Source organism: Agelaius tricolor, unplaced genomic scaffold (assembly GCF_023055355.1).
Source record: "Agelaius tricolor isolate 1412-34295 unplaced genomic scaffold, bAgeTri1.0.p SCAF_5, whole genome shotgun sequence".
NCBI lineage: Eukaryota > Metazoa > Chordata > Aves > Passeriformes > Icteridae > Agelaius > Agelaius tricolor.
The window spans coordinates 39166864-39192356 of NW_027269265.1; the positions used below are offsets into that span (position 1 = coordinate 39166864).

General features: G+C 42.4%; 2 protein-coding genes across 7 annotated transcripts in view; both read right to left on the bottom strand.

Annotated features, from left to right (window-relative positions):
* CKAP5 (cytoskeleton associated protein 5) overlaps positions 1–17679 on the bottom strand; it is a 54520-nt gene extending 36841 nt beyond the window's left edge. For 3 of the 4 annotated variants that reach the window (XM_071427460.1, XM_071427459.1, XM_071427457.1), the window contains exons 1-9: positions 17547–17679; positions 6943–7034; positions 6219–6412; positions 4923–5129; positions 2324–2495; positions 1275–1407; positions 893–996; positions 408–521; positions 105–209 (exon numbers count right to left, since the gene is read on the bottom strand). In XM_071427460.1, coding sequence (XP_071283561.1) covers positions 105–209; positions 408–521; positions 893–996; positions 1275–1407; positions 2324–2495; positions 4923–5129; positions 6219–6412; positions 6943–6999 — 1086 coding nt within the window. In that variant the 5' untranslated portion in view covers positions 7000–7034; positions 17547–17679. Of the gene's footprint in view, positions 1–104; positions 210–407; positions 522–892; positions 997–1274; positions 1408–2323; positions 2496–4922; positions 5130–6218; positions 6413–6942; positions 7035–13791; positions 13921–17546 lie in introns of those variants that run through there. The other variant, XM_071427458.1, reaches the window with a different exon arrangement.
* A 1573-nt stretch (positions 17680–19252) lies between these two features.
* LRP4 (LDL receptor related protein 4) overlaps positions 19253–25493 on the bottom strand; it is an 83449-nt gene continuing 77208 nt past the window's right edge. For 2 of the 3 annotated variants that reach the window (XM_071427463.1, XM_071427462.1), the window contains exons 36-38: positions 24987–25074; positions 24317–24458; positions 19253–22575 (exon numbers count right to left, since the gene is read on the bottom strand). In XM_071427463.1, the coding sequence (XP_071283564.1) occupies positions 22240–22575; positions 24317–24458; positions 24987–25074 (566 nt within the window). In that variant the 3' untranslated portion in view covers positions 19253–22239. Of the gene's footprint in view, positions 22576–23684; positions 23754–24316; positions 24459–24986; positions 25075–25493 lie in introns of all 3 variants that reach the window. The other variant, XM_071427464.1, reaches the window with a different exon arrangement.

A 25493-nucleotide genomic window follows, 5' to 3' on the forward strand; every position in this document is an offset into this window, starting at 1 on the left:
AAGAATACCTCTGATAAATACCAAGGCTTGACACGGAAAAAGGAAAGGGAAAAAAGGTGTCCAGCATGAACAAAATCAGGAAAAAAGTACATACTCTTACTTACATGCCCTGCATACTGTCCAAATTTCTTCCGGAGGCCTGTAGCTAGTCCAGCAAGGCATTTGGCAGCCAAAGCAACTAACATAACATTTGTATCCTTTCCAACAACCTGAAGAGAAAATCGGTTTCAGAGAAATGGAAGAATTTCTTACAATAATCAGTGGGCCACAGATTGGGTTATTTCCACAACTGTTCCATTTAGTAATTTTTTACTCATGAGTATTATATAGACTGTAACTTCTAAACTATCATACAAATAAATTATAAAAAATTAAATTATATGTGCACCCTGAGTTTTATTTACTACCTTTTTGAGAGCTTTCACCAAGTCTGCATAGTCTCCTGATTCCAGCTTGGGATTTTTCACTAGCAGTTCAACAGCCTCTAGAGCCTCTTTCCTTTCTTGCCATTTTTTTGCTTCCTGTAAAGCAAATAATTTACATTAATCTATAAATAGAAACAGTTCTAGAGAAACATACTTGCTACAGACCTTAGATTAAAAACCTTTGTTCCATCCTGGGAAAACCAAGGTCTCCCTGCAGTTCAGCATCAGTAACTGCAGTGAAATATGAAATACTGTCCTTGCCCAGGACATACCTCAGCCCCTTACAATTACAGCTTTCTTGCTGCCAAGTCCAACTTTGAAACTTATTTATGATAGCCCGCATGTTATTAACACTAGTTTGTTATTATCCACGTGGCACTAAAGCACACACTGCAGAATTGCCCATAAGTCTTAAGACTCATCAGCTATACAAAGAATTAACAGGTAGTATTTAAGTTTATGCTTACTATTTTCTCATAGAAGTCTTTGGGAAGCTTGGAGAGAATTTCTACAGCTTCAAGCAACTCATATGCATCTACTTGTGGTACCGCCTCTTCCTCATCATCATCTCCTGCAACCAGGAGAGAGAAATATATAAACAGAGTGACATAAAATTTTGACTAGAGCACCACCTTTCATTGCTTAGAAAGTGCTATCAGCAGCTGTGAATTTGCTATTTCAAAAGACACTCTTTCATATAAAGTTTCTGCCTCAGACATACTTTCTTCTTATGTAGTGCACTCCACATTTGCACCAGCTTGAGTAAAAGCTTCTTTACAATTTAATGCATTCCTTCACCAACTATATACAATATACTTGCCAATAGAGTTCAGAGATTAAATAGTTTACCTCCATCTGCATCTCCTCCAAGTCCCTGCTGCTGCTCAAATTTTGCTTTCAGCTCCTGTTGGGAACGCAGGAACCTGGTCTGCTTAGGAGCAGCTGATGACACTTTGATCCATTCTTCTTCCAGCTCTTTTAGCTGCCAAAAGGGAAAGGAATCATCGTATCAGAGACATTACGGACATACCCCAAGACAAGCAAGCCATTACAGTTTTCCCATTTCAAAGCCAAGACAGCACTACATTTCACTACTATCTTTTTTCTGCCACTAAAGGAGTGACTTCACATTCACTGTTCAGAAGTTTGTGGATAAACTTAGTCAAAGAAGAGAACATTACTGCAAAGCATTTACATAAGAACAAATAGTAGAACAGTCAGAATGGTGTGGCTTCTCTGCAGACTTTGAAATAAAAATGGCTGAGCACAAAGGAAGCTTTCCTTTACAGCCATGCTATTATTACACAGTAAAACTAAGATGAAACAAACATGCTGAGCTACGTTTGATGAAACAGTTTGGTTTTTTTAACCATGCCCTTTTAAAGCAAGCTACTGCTTTTCACCTAAACATAATTAACTCAAGTGGGTAGGAGGAAAGGATGCATAATTTGTGAAGTTTTAAAATGATGAAATATTCTATCTTAATTCAATGCCACTTCCTGAAAGGAAACAGTCACATCCTGAGCATCATCAGAATAAGTATGAAGGGATGCACAGAGGAAAAAACTTCAGAAAAAAGAAAACTGAGAATAACAATTATTGACTTGAAGACATTCAGTGCAAGGGTCTTTTATAAGGGCAGCCATTCTGCTACATTCTAGTGCTCAATTGCTATCCTCAGTTCCAATATGAAGCTGCACCCCACAACTTCATGTATGCTCAGAGCAACCAAACTCTGTTATGATTTCCTTACAAACGACTAGGAGTGACCAATATTTTGGGTAAAGTTAAATGGAGCAAAAAAATACATTCCAATTTTGGCTTTAAGAATGCCCAACATCACAGAATCAGGGAGGATGAGAATCAAATGTTTGGATACAGAAGTACTTCCTGCCTACCTGAACAGAATTTATGTTCTGCAATGGAGGTCTCAAAGCATCCCTTATCCAACGGTAAATTTCCACAGCAAGGAGCTTGGCTTCGTCTCGAACAGCCTTTTCCCGAGATTCAAAAAGTTTTGGCAATACTTTGATGATTGGCTTCAGTGAGATTATTTTTGAACCAAATTCACTGACAGTGAAACACATGGAATAGCATCAGTGTCCATCAACAGGGAGCAATTCACAAATAACTCATTTTTCAAAAAACAGTTTATGAAAGTATTCCAGTGCACGTTTAGAGATTTCGTCATTTACTCAAACCATTATGCTAGATATTATTTTGAGATGCTACCATAAAATTTAAAGAATATATGCCCTATCAAAATTAACCTCCACACCCAGCTTGGAATTACAAAATCAGGCCTCTCAAATGACTTCAAAGTACTTAATCCAATCCAGTGTTTAAATCAGCTCCCTTGCCAAGGGGAGAAAAAATACAAGAGCAGCAAGAAAGAAGTTGTCCTTAGACCAAAATTTGTATGACCTATTTTTTTTTTTTTAATCAGAATAGAATTTCCTTTGTCTATCCTTGGAAACAAGCTGCAATAAAAGCATTAGTCACTTTTCCACTTGTTGGACCAGATAATTATAGGGAGCTTGGGTCATCTTCACAGAAAACATATCTGCTAAAATATGTGCCACTGAAGGAACACATAAAACAAGTTTCCTCAGCCAACCACCCTTCCTTGACAGAAGATTCTATGTGCTGTTGCACTTAATACACAAAACTTCCTACTTCAATCGCTGATGAATGAGAACACAAGACCTTTCTTTTCAAACTCATAGCAAAGTTAATTGCTGTAGTTACTAAAGCATCATATATAAATCACCTCAAAAGCAATATTTTTTTTTTGATTCAGAAAGATTTCTTCTTAATTCTGAATTAGCCTTTCTACCAATCACACTTTTTCTTATGGTTCCCTCCGATTCCAGTTCCACATAAAAAAGCTAGCAAAAAAGGCTGCTCAAGGACTAAAATCTATATGTCTCACTTTCTAGAAATTCTAGTGCACATCATTTTATTTCCACATCAATTTTAAAAAACACTCAGTGTAAAAACTTTCAAAAAAGGTAGTAACAAAATTTAAATATATGAACAAATGAGTTGCCCAATAATTCAACTTTTCTATCATAACTTAAAAAGAGAGCATATTTGGAGAAATGCCTATGCAAACCTATTTGTATCCAATTCATATAATCTAATTTATACAACAAGAAAGAATAGAAACCTTAGCACAAGACAGAAAACACCAGAAATTAAACTAGTAATGCATTCAAGCTACCCACCTAGGTACAACACAGAAAAATTTTGTTATCAATGCACAAAGTCTACCAAAGCATAAGAAAAATTTAAGTAGCAACACAACTCAGAAGCAGAAGATGGAGTTTAAGCCTACAGGGCTGCATAAGAGTATTTGATCTTAACATCACAAAGATAATAAAATACTGCAAGAAAGAAAAAAAACATATGTGGCACATTTTACAGAAATAGTTAGTTGAAAGATACTGAAGAAGGTTATGCAGGTTTCTAACTACACTGCACTGTTAAAAGGACATTTAACCAGATAAGCAAATTAAAATACCTAAAACACATTCTTAAATATAGGATAGTAGTTTCACTTAGCAGAAGCATAGGTAATGTGTTAAGCCCAAAGCTTTATTTTGATATTACCGAAGCCTGAAAAAATCAGTTTAACAAGGATCATCTCTATATATGCCCCAGCAAGTTCTCTAAAAGACATATAACATAAGGCACTCTCCACATACATCACACAGTTTTCACATGAGCTGCTTTACTCAGAAAGAAGTCTTCTGTCTATTAATTTCAAAATTTTCTGTTTTCTTTAAAAAAACCCTAATGGTCAGTAAATTTTATATACACCAAGTACAAGAATTTCATAAAACCCCAGTATTTTTCACTCAATGGCAGCAAACAAACTTCATGTGGAACCAAAAATTAATCTAATACTGAAGCCTACTACATCATCTTAAATTAGATTTGATTTTTAGGGAGCACTAGCAGCTCTCCTTTTCAATAAAGGAATTATTATATGGACAATAGAAGCTTACTGTGCAATGAGCTTGGTATTTTTTTTCCTTTCTTCTAAAAACACACACTGTGTACCCAATTAAACATGCTCACATCAGTGAGGAAAACAGTGGTTTAAAATAAACTAAAACAAAAAAACTAAACTATGTTTTAGTTTTCACATCAGTGAGTTTATTACAGATATTCAGAAGAGAAGCTTCACAGTCTGGTACAAGATACAGGAATCTTGCCCTTCTCTCAGAGGCTGGGAAAATGGAAGTTTGGTAAACAGTTACCGAGAATGAAAGAGATCCAGATGAGTCTAGTACAACATAGACAACCCTCACATCTAACAAATCCCATTATGCTGTCAACTGCTGCTGTCAAAAAATACCAATTCAGGAAAGATGCATTCTAGTCAACAGTAACAAGGGCCTGCTAAAGACAGCAATAAAATTAGACTCCATTTATTGCTGGAGTGAGGAAAAAGAAGAAAACCACAAAAAACACCATGAACTAAAAGCTTACCTTAGTGCTTTCCTCAGTGTCTCTATACATGCTACTATGATTTTTGGGTTTTTGTTGTCCAGACCCTTTAATAATTCTTCTTGTATTGCCTCTCCTTTCTCAATTTCTATATACATTAGACATATATCTTCACCCAGCTCTTTTGCTCTGGCCTTTGGCTGATTGAACACTTTATTTACAACTCCTGATGCTACTTCTCCTGTTGTCCTGAAAGATGAGAGGGTAGTACTTTTGGAACATTTATGTGAATTAAGTGTTCTACATCATTATCCACAGGAAAAACACACCCAACACCAAATCCAGATTAAGACCCAACAAGCCTTCACATAAAAGGGACTACATCCTAAGATAACCTTGAAGGAAATAGCCCTTTTTAAGGGATGGATTCATCATCTAGTTTTATAAAAGAACACAGATCACAGTTAATATGATTCTAATATCAGACTACACCAGTGAATAGTAGACATTCTCAAGAGTTTATTAACACTCTCTAGTTGAGGTTCACAAATAAATGCCAAGTCCTGGAATTATCTATGTTGCAATATGTTAAGGGTATCAGTACATAATCACAGCACAGTATTTCACACAGACTTCCAAGCTTCACATAAACTAAATCACTGACACCACTTTTAAACCAAGGAGTGTGCAAGGTTTTTAGATTTTTTTAAACAAAGCTTTGTGTTTATTTGTTTTTAAGTAAGACCTTTATTCATTTCATCAGGTCACAAAGTCAGTGGGCCAAAGTGGACTAACTGGCCTGTTACATGCTTTTATTTCACCCTCAGGAGTATGGGCTACACAAAATGCAAGTACTAAAACACATCCAGTGAAGAAATTGGCAGGTATGACGATTTATATTGGTTATGCTGGATGCAATGTCACATAAACATAACTATATTTTATTTCATGTATGAATTACACAAAAAAGGCTCCCTCCTGTATAGATAAGACTGTTTCAATCAAACAAGAACAGAGATTCCAGTTCACAGCACTTACGCCACCACATTAGTGATTCACTTTTTTCACCATTTCAGAAATTTTTACTAGTACCTTCAATAGTTTTTTAGAACACTGCTGCAAGTAAGTTGTGATAAGTTAATATGCACATGGAGGCCATCCACAAGGAAAGCCTGCCGTTCAGCAAGTTCTCTAGATTGGAAAGCAAGTTCTGCTCCTAACAGTACAGATCAGAATTGATAGTGGTCACTGCATAATTTACATGCAGCTGCAGCCTTTCTCAGAGAGGCACATTAAACTGTCCTAACACCATAAGAGCAGCAAGAAAAGGCTACTTACTTCCCAGCTACATAAGCATTTTCAACATAAGCAAGCGCTGCTTCCAGTCCTTTCAGCTGAGCCACTGCATTGGAGTCAGTCACAAATTTCTTTATCAATCCAAGATATTTGGACCATTCAGGACTCTTTTCATCATCTATCTTCTGGAAGAGCTTAAGAGCTTCTTCATAACCGTTTAATCTGGCTTTCCATAGCTGGAATCAGAAATTGGACATTTAAATGTTGTGCTATTACAACCTTAACTCACCAATCTCACAAAGCTCTTCAATCACATTTGAAAGTATGCTCAGCAAGCTAGCACCTGCAGATTTCTCTTCAGTGTCTATATAAATGACATGCAACAGGACAAAATACTTCTTTTTCTCCTCCCAAGAATGATCTGGATAGAGAAATGCCAGTCTTCCCCCCCGCTCTTCATAAGTTCTAGCAAACACCAGTGAGGAGGTGGGAGCCCACAGTTTCAGCTACAGATGAGTAATTTCTCCACGTGAATGAGTGTACTTATCTGTCAGCACACAAGCTTACGCCATACAATGCTACTAAAATCTGCTTAATAGAGGTTATTCAGCCTCTAGGTTGGATAGAGCTGATGCAGTTTCAGATCTGTTAATACTCACACCATGCAGCTGTCAAGATTACCCAATTACAGAGTATTTAGATACAGAAACACTACAAAATCATCATGAGCAGAGATATGCAGCAAGCCAAATCCATGATCACCTACCTTATGTTCACATTTCTGATCAATGGGCAATTTCATCCACTCACTGTCGTCCCCCATTGTAAATCAGGTTCTCTCTATAACTACAGTAATTTCTGTGGAGATAAGGACAAGTTAAAAAGCAGAAAAATAAATATTGGGTGAATACATACTTATACCTAAAAATACAAAAACATAAAACTAAACCAACCAACAACAACAACAAAAAAATCAAACAAAAAAAACCCCAACCCCCCCACAAAAACACCCCATACCAAAGCAAAACCACAACACACACAAAAACTCCCAAAACAACAACAAAAAAATTCCAAAACAATACAACTCCCCAGTTCTGTAGCAAATCTCATTGCTAATATGCAATCCGAGATTGTAATTATATTTAGAGGCACACTTTGAAGACCAGACCACTATTTTTTTAGCTCTAGAAAATTACCAGAAGCCGTTAAAGATTAGAGAGCAGTGCAATTTGTAGTATTTCTCACACTACAAGTCTCAGTAGGCAAAACTTTTAGTAAGCTGAAAAGGCATGTGGAATATAACCTCACCTAAGCTTGAGGAGGAATGTACTACAGCTCAGGCACCAAACCAAAATGAGTTCCCATCAACACTAAAAACTGGCTCTTACTGACACGTGCTTTTAGCAACAGGTGCCATGAATCAGTGTCAAAAAATAATCAGATGCAAGTGTAAGGACAGTCATTTTAACAACTTTATAAACAGCACAACTGAAATAAAGAGTTATCAAGAAGAACAAAACCCATTTTTGCCCTAATGTAGCCAGCATCATCAACTGTCAACAAGAGATCAATTTCTTGCCACGTGGAGGGTTTAAATCCTTAATCATTCAAGTTGTAGTGGTTTCTCCCTTCTTCCTTTCCTTTAGATTAAAACAAGAACACTGACTATTAGGGTATGACAGATGAGATCTTAGGCTCAATGCCCATCTCAGACTTATTATACAACTAATCTGACTGCTCAGAAAATAATGAGACAAACCAGTCTGATGCAGAGAGGTCAGCAAAATGAAAATAGCAGCAGCAGTAGAAAGGGCTCCCAGTGTTATTTATAAGCACAAAATCAAACCAGAGAGGGAGTAACACATTTCAACACACCAGTCTGAATGCACAGACCAAGCCAAGAACTCTAAAACCCCACCATACACAACAATTTACCATTACAGGCATATAAGTGCACAAAACTAGCAGAATGCTTCTAACAGAAATTCAGCCTTTGGCCTACAAAGTATTTCACCTAATTCACTCAGAGGTTGTCTGTAGAAAATTAATCCCTTGAATTAGGGGCATATTTTCACTCACATAAATGAACTAAGTAAGTACTTCAAAGCCTTCTGTCAGCTGCACAACACTAACACATACAGCTAACCTGACAGCAAAATAAGACTAGCAACAGCATACAGTAAAAACAGTCTTTTTTATTCCTTCCTGGATAAGTTAGAAGATACTTAAGTAACATCCCAACCTCCCAATAATTAAAAACCAAAAACCATAAGAAACAAAAAGAACTCCAAAACCCCTACCTGTCACCAATACACACAGCCCCACAGCAAATTACACTAAGCTTGCCTTAAATATTTACAAGTTCCTATGGATGTTAATACTGTTCTCACTGGAATTGCATAAACTATTAATTTGCCCAATGGCAGTAAAACAAGAGTCAATGTCAGAACACAAACTGACTACATGCATAAACAAGTGCATCCAAGCGTTATTAGGGTGTTTCCTTCTCATTCCCTTTCTCATCAAAACAAACAACAATATGGATATTTTTTCTTGACATCAGCACAGTGGTAACAAGTGTGCTTCTAAAGAAGCACACTTTTTTTGGGGAGGGCCAAAGAACTGTAAACCACTGAGAATGAAAGGATATGCTTATTATGTAAGAAGCGAAGTACTCAGAAGTGAGGCTACCTAAAACCCATTCCACTGAACTGTTAATTCTCTTGCACTATCTTTTTTAATGCTCAACTTACTAAAAAACAATACAAAAAACCCCCTCTAGTCACAGCATTCCTCCACATCAGGAATTGACAAAAAAAGGTACTTCAAATTAAAATTTACAATGAGAACAGAACTCAAAGGTCATACCAATCCCAAACAGTCATACAAGGTCAAAAGGGCAAGTGAGTTACTGCATCCAAACCCCATCAGCCTTTTGCAATGGATCTGCTTAAACTCCTGCTTATGTTTTCTTTCCCCAACCTCTCATTTGTTCTCTTATCCCTCCTTCAGCCTTCTTGAGAGAGTTCAAAATGAAATAGAAATCAACAAACTCCTGGTTCAAACTCAATGCATTTTACCTATTAAAAAAAACCAACCAAAAAACCCACCAAAACCACAAAAAACCAGAAACCAAATATGCACACCGAAACAACACAAAAAGCACCACCCCACACCCAAAATAAGATGCTCATGGCAAATACAGAAGTAGAGGGTAAAACATATCAAACTCTATAAAGGCAATGACTTCTCTCTAAAAGCAAGAAACAAGACTGAATCCACATGAAAAGCTTTCCAAACGGCGCACCTAGCAATAGATGCATGCATGCCGTAGAGCGAACAGTTTCCAGCAGTAAAATTCCCCATTCCTTAAGTTAGCTCTGCAGCCAAGTGCCATCAGCAAAGACAGCTTTGCCAGTATAAACTGAGCTGGCATTAGGAATATCTTCATTTGAATGCACCAATATAGAAATAATGGAGTACTTCCTCAGTGTGGATGCAGACAACAAATAGATGCAGTGGTCTCTTCCCAAAGTCACATACACCCTTGCGAAGAAAAAGCAGAACGAACTTTATAGAAAATTAGGTAGCTCTGATTCTTAATCAGAAACTTGGAACTAATTCAAGCTATTGCCTCTTTATACTTTTTTGTTGAAGAACACATAAGGAACCAATACAAAGATAATAGTTATTCTGAAGAAAAATGGGAAAAAAGCATGAACACACATGTCAGCAACAGAAACACCAGGATAAACTTTTGGCACGTGTACTAGACATCTACACTGTTTTTTTAGAAAACTGACAAAAGCATGAACTTACTACCTCAACAATTAAAAGAAGCATTATTTCTCTCCATAGATCTGTTCTGCCAAGGAAAGAAGTCTAACTGTAGGACAGTCCTCAATCAAAACCTCAATTCAGTTCAAACCCTAAAGTCAATACCAACTCTATTAAAAAGGCTTGTCCATTACCAGAATGATTTACAATTATTTTTATCCTTACACATTGTCCTGAGTTGACTATATGATGCTTTTATCCCCAATCGTTTAGTTCTGTTTTATGCTGAGTAATAAGTTTTGCACCTTTAAGACGTGTTCCAGAGAGTGAAGGGAGGGAGAGAAGAAGCACGCAGTTTGTTTTCAGACACTGCACTCACTCCTCCACATTCCTGCTCCTGAATGTGTTGTCTGCAGAGAGACAGCAGAACAGAGCTCTCTTTTGCTTTTAGTTAGTTTAGCTAGCTGAAGCAAAGAAGTTCCCTGGACTTTTTTTTTTTTTCCTTTTTCTTTAGATCTCTTGAAACTTGCTCTGGACTGAACAAGTCCAGAGGGAGCACCGACAGCTCGCACCTGTGGCCTGCCGGGCCGGGCCGGGCCTGGCCTGTGACATTTCCAGCACCGGACAGACTGATCACAGACTGAGTGAGCTCAGCTGCAACCCAAGGACAGAGTTTTATCAGCTTGTCATCTCTTTTAGAGCAGTAAGGAGTTTTATTGTTTAATATTGTTTAGGTTTTATTGTTTAATAAATAGTTTTTTTCCACTTTTCTCCAAAGAAGTAGTTTCTCGCGGACCGACTGGGGGGAGGGGCCAATTGAATCTGTTTTACTAAAAGAGCCCCTTTGGGGTTCTCTCCCAAATTTGCTCTAAACCAAAACACACATATACAACAGTTCACTGCCACAAAGTACAACCTCTTGCTTGTACAGTAGTGATACACTACAGCATCTAGCATTTGCCTTCCCACATCACAATGTACTTAACTTGGGGGGAATCACACACTATAAGAGAGACATAGGGAAGGGAGTTGAATGACCATGAAACAGTGTTTCACCTATTTTTTTTTTTCAGTCTGGTCAAATGAGTTCCCCTACTATTTTTACAATCGATACTTCAATTACAAAATGGGTTAAGTTACTTTCTGCACTGAATCTGCCATCCAAAAATAGCAATAAAATTATACTCCCCCCAGTAATTTACAAATCCCTTTAGAACAGACAATTTCTCAGAAAGTATTCCACAGTCACCGAGGGAAAGCTCCTTCTTAAACATCCAGTCTTTCTAGCTTCATCACTGCTCATGTCTGTCCTAATGCCAAGATTTTGTACTGTCTGCATCTTGCATTCAACAGAATAAAAGATTATTGTTTCTCTTTTCAATTAAGTCACTGGATTCTGTGTGATCATAGAGTACCCCGCATTTGACAAAAAAGTTTTTCTTAAAAGCTTCTTTGCAAAGACATGCAAACCTCAAGTCATTACTTCTCAACAACCAAATAGCAAGTGGCCTCGTTATATGATAACACAGCTAAATTCCCTTATTACTAGTGAATTTGCAGCAATGAAGTGTTTGACCTACATAGATTTTTTTTGCTGCCACAACTTGGAACAAACAGAATTAAGTATTTCAGACACAACATTAATTTTGGTAAAATCTAGAAAACAATCCCTCTTAAGCAACTGAACTGCCAAAGTAAGTTTTGCGAGAGACACTTGTCATAAAAGTGGTCAATGCAACATTTCCAAAAGCAAGTCACCCGAGAAATCAGTAGTGGAGATGAATAACAAATCTTTCCTGACAGTTCTTGGCAGGGCAGCTTTATATTACAGAACAGTGACAAAATGAAGACCATCAAGGAAAGAAGAGGATCTTTTGAAGGGAGATCATGCAAAATGCAGCAAGAGTGGAAAGCATTTACAAGGCAGCACAAATGCAAGAATTTCAAATGTAAAAGTGAGAATTGCCAAACAAATATACGTACATTTGGAAAACAAATGGATCAACACATTAAAAGATTGTGAGAAAGTATGAAAACATCCAAAGTTTGGATTCACCGTGAACTACTCTGAACAGCTCTTACTCAACTTCTAAATAAATGCTTTTCCTGCTACAATTTGCAGAGCTGAATTGCATTAACATCATAGCTTATAGTATGGGGTACTGCTAAGGAAAAGTCTTGATATCATTAACATTCTAAAATGTGATTTCTTTTGAAGCATACATTCATCATCTATCACTGTATAGTATTGTGAAGTGTCAGCTTCCAGCCCATTCTCTACAGAAGATGTACAATGGCAAACTAGGAAGCCATTTTATGCTAAACAAAACCAGATGTTTATTGATGATTGTCTACTTCTCTCTACTCACTTTCACATATTGAATATTAGTTGCACAAGAACATCATCAAATATTTTCATATTTTGAGAGGTTCTCAAAAGCATTACTCAAGTGTAAGTTCAGAGAAATCAAGACACGTATTTTTAAAGTAAAAATCTGTTTGAAATGTTCCTATACAATAGGGCACAAATTTGGAGCACATATAGTTGGATGTCACATTTCAGATAAAACTATACTTCTTGGCGGACAGATCTCTGGTAGTGCAGCCACAGTTTTCTCAGTAGAAGGAATTGTTTGGGTTTTTTTTTTTGTTTAATGGCAATTTTGGGTCCATTTGCTCTTTGGCTCTGAAAGGACAAAGTTTCACTTTCTTAGAAGTTTAGTCCAACACGTTTTTTTTTTGTATTTGCCAGCCAAACCTTCCCATCAGACACAACATAAAGTGGCTCTGAAAAAATGTTGAAGACTCAAGAAATCATAATACAGTAGGCAATAAAAATTTAATAGAATTTTAAAGGCTGGCATTTTCAATTGACAGATTAATTATAAGTTACAAGATACAAAGACTCTTGATGAAAAATTAGAAAGACCTCAGAATAACAAAAAGAAAAAGGAGAAATGCACACTAAATGGCATTAAAGAGCAAACAGCATTAAATTCTCTCTTGCCTGCTTTAATTTGTATGCCCTAACTCACCCCAGTGAAATTTTAATAGCACAAATGACAAGCTACTGGTAAGATATACAAATACTTAATTTTTCTGGAAAAATACATTTTAATACATGGCCTCTGAAAATAATCAGGGCCATTCTTTTCCATTCATATAAAAGTGAGAGACAATGCAAAATAAACTGACCTTCTGTTTGTTACAGCTAAGACCAAAAGCAATTTGTAACTGCATGGGTAAGCCTGGAGTGAAGCCAGTCTTAGGGAGGCGAGAAGGGCAAAAGGGAAAAGGGCAACACACGGGCAAGTGCACAGGCATGCACTGACATAATTCTAAGGGTGGACAGTCGGGAGTGAAAGATGTCAGTGGGACTGTGCTTGTAAGCTGCAAAGGCCCCCACCCCTCAAGAGGTTTTACGGAGCTCAGGCATGAAAAGGCTCATGTGATTTTCTTTAAAAGGACGGCCTGAACTGCTGATGAAGGAAAGCTCCCGCGGAGACATCACTAGCTCCCTCCTTCTCCAAGGGAAGCTCCCTCCAGCACGGCTTCCTTCTGCAACTAGCGGCGCCCCCGCCATCCCCAGCACCTTCCAGAAGAATACCCCCTCCACTTCTGCGCGCAGCCCCAGAGGCGTCCCCGCAGCCCGGCGGCGTTTCCCATTCCGCGGGAGTGTGGCCGCAGGCCGCGGCCGGGCACGGCGAGCAGGCCGCCCTCCCGCCCGGCATTGTCTGTGCCCGCCGCCCCCGCCCCACGGCCGGGCCGGGCCGGGCCGGGCCCTGGCAGCGCCGCCGCGCACCGCCCGCGGCTCGGCCGGGCCTGGCCGGACACTCACCCTGACAGCTCCGGGCCGGCTCCCGGCAGCAGCGGGCGGGAACCGCGGGCGGGCCGGGACGAGCCCCTCCCCGCCGCGGGCGGGGCTCGGGGCGCCGCGGCCGCACCTGGGCGGGAGCCGGCCCGCGCCGGGGCCAGACAAAGGCGGGCAGGGCAGGGCAGGGTAGCGGCGGCCCCGCCGCGCTGACCCCGCAGCAGCCCCGGGCACATCGCGCTCCCTTCCCGCAGCCGCCGGGCCGCCCCCGCGGGGTCGGGCGAGAGGCAGCAGGCACTGTTCGGCCCTGCCGGCGGCCGCGGTGCCGCCTCTCGGCAAAGAAGGGGCCGCCGGGCCGGCGACCAGCGAGCAGCTTGGCCCGCCAGGCCTGCTGGCCTCATGAGTCATACGCCGAACGCCCATGCCCGTCAGAACAATTACTACTCTAACAGAGGGAGCTGCGGTCATAGCCCAGCATGCAGCAGACATTATCCCAGGCCACCAATCATCCAGCAATCCCTAATTGAAGGAGGGAGCGGTTCTGAAACCCGACAGCAGGAACAAGGCCAGCCGTGGGGAAGGAGAAAAAGTGCCTTCCAAAGGAGGTACGAACGAAGAGCCTGGCACCATACCATCCCCGCATTTCATGCTGCTGCAAGATGTGTAATGACAGCGCTCTGGTGGAGCTGATTCATCAGCAATCTCTCTAACCCATCGTCTGACATTTTGAGATGCCTTTTCTATAGTTACAATAGCAACTGAAGAAGCTGGTATGGTGGGAACTGGGTGTCCCTTGCTTCCTCCTCAGAAGAGCATCAAGCCATGTGATTTAAGGCTGTATTTCTCCGGCCATCTTTTTAGCTAGCCGAAGAAAGATGCCTCTTCCAGGCACCGCTAGCACCAGCCATGCTTCCACTGAATTGCCCAAGTTACTTTTCCTACCACCTCACTCTACCCCTGCAGCAGAAAGGCACAAACGCGCACAGCAGCTTCTGCTTTTCAACATCTGACATTGGCAGCCACCGAACTGTCAGAGACAACTCCAGCCAGAGCAACACTGCCCGGTGCAAGGCAATATTTAGTTTAAACAAAAGGGTACAAGGCTTTTCAATCACTTCAGAACTCCACCCATATAACATGAACCACCGGGAACAGTCTACAACAAAGCGTCAGCAAAGCTACACCATATTAGTCTTGGACTATGTTGTCTTGAACTAACCATTCTGCTACAGATGCAAATGGCTTTAATGCCATCCTACTCCGGCAGACTCGACAAACCATTTACATTAAATAGTTTACAAACAAATTAGCAATACAAGTTTATATATTCCTTTTATAAACCATATAAGGACAGCTGCTGGTAGTGTGAAACAGAGGAGAGGCAGAAATGGGAAAAAAGGGAACCAGATGAACACTGACCGTGACTTTGAAAACCTTAATTAAAGGTTTGCAAGCATTTACATCTTTCAAGTGTCCTTCTAGTCACGCATCCTTCACAACAAAATCCTCCAAATTAGATAATTAAGATAGTTATCTCTACTCCACAAAATATTCAGAGCAGTTTCTAATTGGATGTACTGTTCAAGATGTGCTTTAGTCATATATAAGAAGGGGCAAACAGAAGTGCTGCATTTGCAGATGACAACTGGGTAGCAAAAATCCCCAAAAACGATTGACTGAAGGAGCGTACAATATGTTAAGTGCTTTTCTGCTGTATATTTATCAACAAACACACAGAGTGAAACCATTCATAACATTACACTGAAATTCAGGTTTCCTGCATCGACTATTAAATAGGAACAAGATCTTCCCATTTTAGCAGACTCTGGTATGAGAGCACAGACTCACCGTGGCAAACAAAGTTTTCAGAGGCAGAGGCCCAGCTTACATAACTGACCCATACAAGGGGAAGGACAAGAGCCAGCATGAAAGTTAAGTCTGACAAAATACAAGTCTTATGTGTACAAGAACCAGGAATCATGTTCCATCACCATGCATTCCCTTTTTCATATTACAACACCAAGGGAGAAACCATCAATACAGATCTAAAGCAGTCTGAATAACTCCCATACTTCTAAAATTCAAGTTTCTTTTTGTGAAGTTGTCACATAATTTCTCCTATAGCAGGTCACCTACTTAATGTACCCAACTTTGTGTTTTTGAGAATTACTTTCAATACATCTGCAACCATTTGTTCAGAAACAGTCTGTTGTACCTGAAGGCCATTTGCCAGTGATTCTGCTTTGATATATCACTCTCTCAATGGTGCTTATAAGGCTTAGCCCTATCACAATTCTTGAAGTAGAAAAAAACCAAACGGTGAATCTGTAGGTTCAATATGAGGGGAAGCTACCAAAACAGCGAAGTTTAAAGAAAGGCCAAGCCTGAGGCAAGAAAACCAAACCACATTCTACATTTTGTACAATCAACTGATCTCATATTAGACACTAAAGAGTCAAAATTATACAGGCAATTTGCACTCAATCATTCTACCTTCTGAGGTGAACCTTTCTCAAAGTTTTAATAACAGACTTTAGTGAGTACACCTTTAGAATATGCCAATATTCAAGACTCCATGGATTCTGAACCAAGCAGCTTTACAGTTTCAAACTAATAGATTCATTGAAAGCCTATAGCAACACTTTCCTTGATACAAGAGTAATACATTAGGAAGGACTCCCATTGCTGGTAGCTCAACATCCCGACAACTTCTCACCTGCACCTTCTCCCCTGCACAAGGCAACTTGAACTGCACTGCAATTCAGCAGAAAATCAAGCACTAAAATCAGCAAAAAGTAAAAACTGCAGAATAACCAGATAGATGATACACAGTAAACACAAATCAGTTAGAAAACTGTAGCACATATGATTTTTAATTGTTTTTTATTCTTAGAACAGAATTCTGGTTTGCTTAAGGCACACAGAAGTATCATTCCTCAGCCTGTCGTCCGACCCAAAACTTCCAGATTCAGGAGGAAAACCCTCTGCACACCAACCTGAAAAGTACTGTCTTTGGAAGAATCACAAGACTATCTGTTTCAGAAACAAAATCAAATGAAATGCAGGAAACGTGTGCGTGCAGAAGCATGGGACACACACTTCTACCCAGCTCTTCTTCACATATACTAGAGAGGATTCAACAGGAAGCACCTCCTGGCGAGGGGCTCTGGCTCTTAATACTCGCACCCAACAACAGAGCTGCAGAAATAAGAGATGAGCTCACGCCCTTGGTTTTAGGACTACAATTACCCCAGAAAACGTTTTGCTTAGGACATTCTAGAAGGGGAACCGATCCTGCACGCAGCCTCAGGGGACAGAAGTGCCCCGTTCCCCCGGCGGCTCCCAGGCCCACTATCCCGGCCGCCTCCCACGGAAGGCCCCCAGCAGCAGCCCTAGGCCCACAACGAACGGAGGCGGCCGTAGCGGAGCCGCCGAGCCCGCGGCTCCCACCGGCCCCATCGCGCCCCGGCTGGCGGGCGGCCTGAGCGAGCCGCACCTCCGCGGCGCGGCGCGGTACAGGCCGCAGCCTCTCGCCGCTACCAGCCGCAATCCTCACGCTGCTGGGCTCTGCGGACGGATGCCGCCGCAGCCCGCGGGCCGGGGCCATCCCCGTGGGGAGATGTCGCACCGCTGGGACTACGCCTCCACACGGTTCCCGGGAGAAACGGGGAGGCTCGGGCCTGGCAGCGGAGGCAGGCCTAGCCACCCTCCCACGGGCGCGGACAGCGGACGGCAAAGGGGCCGGAGCCCACCGGGGCAGGGACAAGGCCATTGGGTCTCACCTGGGCCCGGCAGGTCGGGCCGGTGACGGTCCGGCGGCTGCTCGGCGGGGTTTGAAATCGCCAGCACCGCCCGCACCTCCCAGTGTCCGCCGCGCCCATTGGCCGCTGCCGGCCCCGCCCGCGCTCGCGCCCGCGCCTCTTATTGGCCCGTTTGAATGGGGCAGCCGCAGCGCGTGCTCTCCGCGCGCTCCCGAGCCGGCAGCAGCGCTATCGGGAGCGCGCACCGCCGCGGGCGGTCTCCAGCGGCACCGGGCGTACCCCGCTCGGCAGCTACCGAGACGTGCCCGTCCGCTCTCTCGGCCGCCGCCGTGTCCCCGCGGAGGGTGCAGGAGGGGGCTGCCGGGCCCACTACGGCCGGAGCAGCGCCTGGCGAGAGGCGCAGGTCCTAAGGCAGCTGGGTCAGACCGCGGGACCCGCCAGCAAAGGGCTAAAGCATCTCGGAGCTGATGGATTCGGCTCTGAAGAAGATCCTGTTACAGAGCAATGGGCCTTCTCTTTATGGTCAGAGAGTTTGTAAAGCAGTAACTCAAGAAACGACTGAGAGGGGACCTCACCAATGTCGGTCAGCATCTGAAGAGGTGTCAGAGGATGAACCAGGCTGTGCTCCGTGGTGCCCAGCATTAAGGCAAGAGGAAACGGGTAGAAACTGATGCACAGGAAATTCCACATGAATAGGAGGAACTTTACTGTGTGGGTGACCGTGCACTGGGAGATGGTCCAGAGAAGTTGTGGAGTCTCCCTGACTAGAGATCACAGGATTTGTCTGGACACTGTCCTGTGCCATGTGCTCTGGAGTGACCCTGCTTGATCAGGGAGGTTGGCTCAGGTGACCCACAGTGTCCTCTCCACCCTGACCCATTCTGTGAACTGGTTTTGGAGCACAGTGTGTTTTCTCTCGTTTGTTTCTTCACTTCAGCTTTAAAAATTGAAGGAAATTTTTTTATGGGTGATCAGAATAGAAGACAAGGGACACCAGAATGCCATGCACACAACTGCAATTAACCTTACGCTGCCCTCTCCCCACCATGCCATGTGAGCATCATCAGTTTTTTGGAAGAGAGGCAATTTTTTCATGACCTGATTGAAATGGATTCTGCACAGTTCTTCAATTGTGAAATGAGCAGAAATACACTTGTTTTAAATGTTTTAGGTAGTTTTTTCATCAGAAAAGGACAGAATGTGTTACAAGACTAGCACCAGTACTGTAATGTCAGTTATTAATGGACGTTTCATTCATTACTCAGCCTTTGGCACTATTTAAACTCTTGGTTATAAAAAAAAGGCAACAGAAGCTTAAACAAAACCCCCTACAGAAAGAAAAAGCAGCTCTTCTTCAGAACTTTATTTTCCACTCGGCAGAGGCTTGAGATCTCTACAGTCCTAATATGTACAGTCCTAATATGAACAGCCCCTTCTGCTGTTGCCATGTTAAAGAGGGGGTGAAAAAGCAAGATGGGGCAGAGTGAGAGGTATTATGTGTGTGAAAGAATCTGCAGAAGTGACTGTAGATATTGGGCCCTTGATTCAAAATCAAAGGGGTACAGTGCGTGCTACAATCAGGTTTCTACAAACCCAAATCTCTTCCTATCTTCTTGCTCCTCTCAAATAAAGCAAAGTTGAGGTCCTGTCTGAACAGGTTTGGGAGTTCCTCATTCAAAGGAGAGTCCAAAGAACATGCATGATTCACAACCAAAAGCCAGGCAGAGTGGTTAAGAAAAGCTAAATTTATATTAAATTATCATCAACCCCTAAAATATTGAACACAGTGGTTAAATAAATCCAGAAAATCCAATGTCTCCAGTGAGTAACGTTAAAACCATTACACAGGAACACACGGAAATCACTGACGTTAGCTCAGGACAGACAGGAGAGAGGTTTGCTTTTTACATAGTAAATCAGTGCTCAAGAGATCATCCTCCAGTAGCCTTTCTACATTCTTAACATCCTAAGTGCAACGAGGGTCTTCTCTTCCCCGGAATGGGAACCATGATGCATCCCCAAGGCAGCATCTCACTGGGGCTGTCTCTAGAAAAAAGACACAAATTTCTGCCCACCTCTCTGGTAGAGGAGGCTGTGTGACATTTTTTTGCTCCTTTTCACCATAATCATTTGAGGAAGGGAGCAGAGAGCAGTTATGAATGGTTGTTAGGCTGGAGTGTGCAGGGTCTCTCCTAAGAAACAGCAGAGAACATTGATCAAGGTGGAGATCACAAACACCATGAGTTGTTGAGAAGACTGACTGTGTTTTTCCTTTCCCTTCCACACCTGCGACTTGGACAGCAATTACTCTGATAGGCTGACTTAAGATTAAGTGACAGGTCTGGGCAGATGTTTCCCTTCACCCCTGTCCCACCACAGGATTTTGGTGCATGGTCATATAAGCTACTGGGAAAAAAAAAGAACAACCCATTCCAAAACCCAAAGAAACCCTGCTGTCCTACAGGTCAGAGCCTTCCTTCCCCATCTCCCCACTCCCAGCCCTGATGCCCCTGCCCCTATACATGGTTTCTGCTCATGATTTGATTCTTCTGCTTATGCTTGAACCCTCTGGTGTTGTCCCTGCGTGAAGTGGCTTAGATAGGCAGCATCCATGTCAGTGATATGCACTCCTTTCTCAGTTCCCAGTCAAGTCCATACCTCAATCCGAAAGTGCCTCTGCCCAATAAAATCAATGCTTCCAAGGCTGGAGTCAAACAAATAAATAATTAAATAAAAATCTAATTAAAAAAAAATAAATCCCTCTGGGAGTAGGGAAGAGTCCCACATTACACAGGGAAATCCAAGCCTTAGCTCCAGTTCATTTTCCACAGGAATATACACCAGTCAGCCCAATGGTGCAGCTAGGGACAGAGTCTCAAGCCACCTAGCCAGGTGGAAGCTGCAATCTTCCCCTATCTACAAAGCTACCTCTACTGTGAAAAGTACAGGCAAACTACTGGCAACTGTGGTGTTTTTCAGGGGTAGCAGGACTGTTAGCATATAAACAAGGTTCGAGCAGAGTAGGATGATTCTCCTTTTTAATCAGCTGAAAAATATATTGCATGGGAGTTGTACCGTCCCCCTACCTCTGAACCATACCCCAGTGTATGTTTTGTTCTCTTTACACCATGGATGGGAATGTACTTGACCTCTTCCCATGTGATAAAAGAGGTTACAAAGTTTGCAGTGAGAAATTCTTCACTGGGAACTTCTGCTTCCAAGGATCTGGCTTAATGCTTAATATTTTACCATATGATTTGAGGGGTTAATATCAATTTTGTTTTTGAAGAAGTGTCAAGCAATATTTTCTCTTTTTTCTTTTTGAACAAACAGATGACAAGAGAGTATGAAGAGGTGGCAATAGTCCTTGGGAGCATGCAAGACCCAGCACCAAATGCTGCTGGGTTTTGGCTGCAAGGATAGGATGACATTCCCTAAAGGGTAAGAGTCTTGGAGGCGGGAGAACTGAAGCTCATGCAGCTGATGGGAAAAATTATTTGGCAATGAGAGCTATTTAGTGGTAACAGAAGAACTTAAAGTGCAATTCTGTCTGATAAACAACTACTTAGAATGGCCTTTGCAGCTCCCTGATTATTGCCTCCCATTCTAGGTCAAATGGGCTCAGCCTAGTAATAAAGCAGTTCCTAACTGTCAGCACTGAGCATTCCCCTGGGAAAGACTCGACCTAGGAATTATCTCTTTTCCCTTATTATGGTAATCAAAGGTCCTAAAGGCCAAAATAATTGGGACCTTGCAGAATTGGGACTAGTGGGGACCTAGCAAATTTTCTTTTTCTTTTTTTATGTATCAGTTATGCAAAGATCAGTAAAATTTAGGTGTTGCTGAGACCCATTTCCCCCCATTAGCCCTGTAGAGCTAAGTAAAATACCAATTTCTCCTTGTCTCAAGTTCAGCACTCAGACTCCAGTACCCACAGGGAACAGTTCTGAAAGGGGCATTTGCTGACTCTTGTTTTTCCAGAGTAGAAACATGTTTTAACGGGAAAGGGGAGAACAGGAGCAGTGTCCACTGCCAGCAACAGACACAGTGCTCCCATCTGAGCATTCCTTAAAGTTTTTAGTAGCAGATATGAAAGTAAGCAGTGATGCTCTCATGAAGTGAGTCTCGGCAGCTGTGGTTATCTCCTCTTTATGCCTTTACAAGGTGACCTGATGCTGTGTCAGTGTCCTCTTGAGCCCCAAAGTATATCCCATCTATAAAAGACCTCTCTCATGTCAGAGACCCCTCAACACAAAGCCTCAAAGAGTGCTGCTAGTGCTGGAATGACTAGGGGTACTTCTGTGACCAGGAGCCAGCAATGAGGCAGCTCTGCTCTCTTCATGGGCATTGACCGTGAGCTGGATGGCACAGGACTTGCAGGTTGCCAGGGAACAGACACTCTGAACCAGATCCAGGCCAGACAAGTCACTGCAAAAGTTAATGCAGCAACTTCCAGGAAAAGGGAACATATAAATAAACCACAGACAGTGAAAATGAGTCAAAAGGGTCTCTGGGTTCCAACCAACCCACCCATCCTCCTCCAGACACAACAACACAGCTGCCCAGGCACCATGCTGAAAGGTAGTCCCAGTCTCAGGCCCCTTGCAAGAGAGGCTGGTCTCTGTGCCCCTCCTTGCCAGGCAGGCAGAGTCTGTCTTTTCTGTGCAGAGCAGAGGGTAGGGAGGGTACGACTGTTTCCAAAGTCACGTGTACTTTAGACCTCGCTCTCTGTGGAGGGCTTGCGTTGGTGTTTCCAGCCTGTGTCTGGGAGTGAGCCCCGCCGCTCAGGAGTGGCTGCTGCTGTGTTAACACTGCTGCATTCAGACTGTTCTTCCTGTAGCAGCTGCTCAGTTTCGGTGTCATCCAGTGACCCAGAACTAGCCTGGATAGAGACCGTATCTGTCTTCATGCAGACGTGGTCCCGGAGGATCCCTCCACGGGAGCTCCGAATCTGCTTCAGGTCATCCCATTCGGAATCATCACTGGATAAAAGGCATATCCCCTCCACAATCTTGATCTTCTCCTTAGTGTAGCTGTGGTCAGGACCAGTCTAGGGAGAAGACAGATGAATGAAAAAAATACATCTATGGAAAAATATGGCAAAGAGCAATGCAGAGCTGGAATAAAGACAGGAAAGCAGACAAAGAGCTGGACCTCCATGTAAACAGCCACTGGCTTTAACTGCCACAATGACAGAACCCATTTTAAGCTTTCTTTAGTTCTTTACCACCCCCAGATGAGTCCTCCCTGCAAGGGCTCTCATTCCAAACTCCCTGATTCTTCAGTCATGGAAGCAGAATGAGGATGAGGCTGCTCTTCTCATTCAACTGTACATATTCCCTGACAGAAGATAGTAAGAACACTGAGACTAAAAAGGAAGGAAAAAAACCCCACCAAACAAAATGGGAAGCAGAAACAGACAGAAAAGCTCATGGTAAAACTAGGCAGGAGATCAATTCAAGGTTTGCAAATCTTTACATCTGAGTCATTCTAGATTCACCTCTCACAGCTGGAATACCACTGTTGAGTCCAAGTCTCACAGCAGCAGAGGGGAAGGAGATTATAGGGAATCAACAAAAATGATCAGAGGCAAAAGGGACCACACTGACATTAAAATAGTGAAATGTAACTTGGCTCACTGTGAAATAAGGAGCACCTGATCTATCCCTGAGGAGAAAGTGGAGGTGGTGGGGAAATATACATCTGAGTATATCAAGAAGCATCAGAATTAAGGGAAAATGGAAAGCATTTAGATTCCCAGATAAATAATCCTGGCTTATCCTTAACAGATAAAGCTAAAATGGCTTGAATATTTGGGGAATCTATTGGATAGTACCTTTGAAAAACAGTAAGGGAAAACTTTCCCCTGTGTGAGTCTGTGATCCCTGCCAGAGGAACCAAGTAATCTAATAGATAATCACAAACTGTCCTAACAGAAATTGCCTGTTCAAAATATCAGTGAGTATGAGTAGCCAAGGCCCAGACCAAACAATCTGCCACAGAAAATGACTTGTATGTTCCTGACAGACAGTAGAGCTAGTTTAAGGACATAAAAGCAGGGGAGGAAACCAAGAAAGAGCAATTAGTACAGACAGCGCTTGAGCCACACAACAGAGCTTGAGTGAGGGAGGCGGGATCAAGCACACAGAGCAGTGATACCTGACGTGAGGATGTGGACGGAAATCAGAACAGGGAAGATGAGAAGCTATCTGAGTGATAAGAAAGCTTCTGAGGAGAAAAGAGAGGAGAAACTAAGTGCTGCAAGATATCATATTAAACTCTCTCCACCATGTGGCACAAAGTACGGACCTCTGAAGGGCCTTTAAAATGCTTTATTTAATAAGGGCTCTATTTTTTTCCCCTATCCCACCCTTTTCAGGCTGTGCACAGCCAGGAGCCATTTTCTTGTTACCAAACCCCTTCTGGCTGCCTGGTTCCCCCGGTGACTGTCCAAAGCAACCTTGGTGCAAGTCACTAACCAGGACCTGTATCCAAGGAAGACAATTTCAATTGGCTCATGCACTTTCGAGGGCCAGCACCCAATGCAAATGAAATACAAGACACTGTGGGAGTGGGTAAGAAGCAGAGAACTAAAGACAGGTCAAATTCACTACAGCTCACTAGTGAAGAAGTGTTGCTGGCTGATGTCCATAGCAGTCTGAGCAGTGCACTGAAGCTGTCCTTCTGTGTCCTAAAGGTAAATGCTCACAAGTTGCAATCCTTCCACCTAGTGAGGCCTGTGATAACAGCAGCTTGGGCTGGGCTTCCATGTCCTTAGTAGCAATTCTTACCTCCTTCTTGTAGCACAGCTGGTTGTACATGGTTGGTTTGGGAATGGATTCAATCTTCACCTCCTGGGTAGATGTCCGATATGAAGGATTACTGTAGGTTAGGTTCCCCAAGCCAGGGTCCGTAAACTTGGACTTATTATGCCTAGAGGGAGAGAGCTGTCAGAAAAGTCACAGGAACCCACTGCCAGGATCCAAAGTTCCTGAGTGCTTAGCAAGTGGATGGCTTCAGCCATATCCACTGTCCCCCAAAGAGAGAATCCTGGCTTCACCTGGCTCTTCAGCTATGAGTCCGTTTACTAGCTACCAGTACAGCAAGGCACTGCCATGTAATCACAAAAGCTATCATGGCAGTAACTGGTGAAGTTATCTGTCAGAAAGCACATAAGCTCATCCATTTACTGAGATATGAATTATCTCATATTACTGTCCGTAACTCATAAGCTCTCTGCAGAAAATTTAGCTAATAAGGTTTCAAATAGTAGAACTGCATTGCAAACACTTTAGAGGCACAGGACTGTAACCTCAAATAAAATCATCAAGCACTCCTTCCAATGAAGGAAAAAAGGACTGTAAATGAAAATAAAGAAAGATTTAGTGCTTTCAGAGACTTCCTTCTCCTACAACCCAAGAGTTTACAATTGGCCAGGAGAGGGAAAAAAAGATCACTTACCTATATATAATTAAAGCAGCGATAAGCAACAAAATAAACAAGATGCTGAGAAGACCTCCAATAATGTAGCTGACGTGCAGTCCTTCTCCTGAAAGTGAATACCAAGGGTAATTTATGCACTTTTATATTTCACTGGGTAATACTGACCTTGGTGTGATGCCTGATGCTGGGGCTTTACCCATACAGAAGTACGTAAACTAAAATGTCAGCACATAAATGTTTAGCAAAGGGTTTTGTTTGGCTTCATATGAAACAAACATATGGTCAACTTTCCTCCCACCCAGGCCCCAGCAAATCAATAAGTGTCAAGATCTTTGTAATGGGGCTGTAATGGAGGAGTTACATGACAGGTTACTTGCTGACAGGTTACTCCTGCATTGGGAAGCAATTTCTACAGTCAACCATCTTCAACTAAACACAAAGGGGACAGTGAAATAGAGTACTATTAATGGGAAGAGCCCAGTGGATGAGGTATAGGATGAAAGAAAACAGAACAATTCTTCAGAC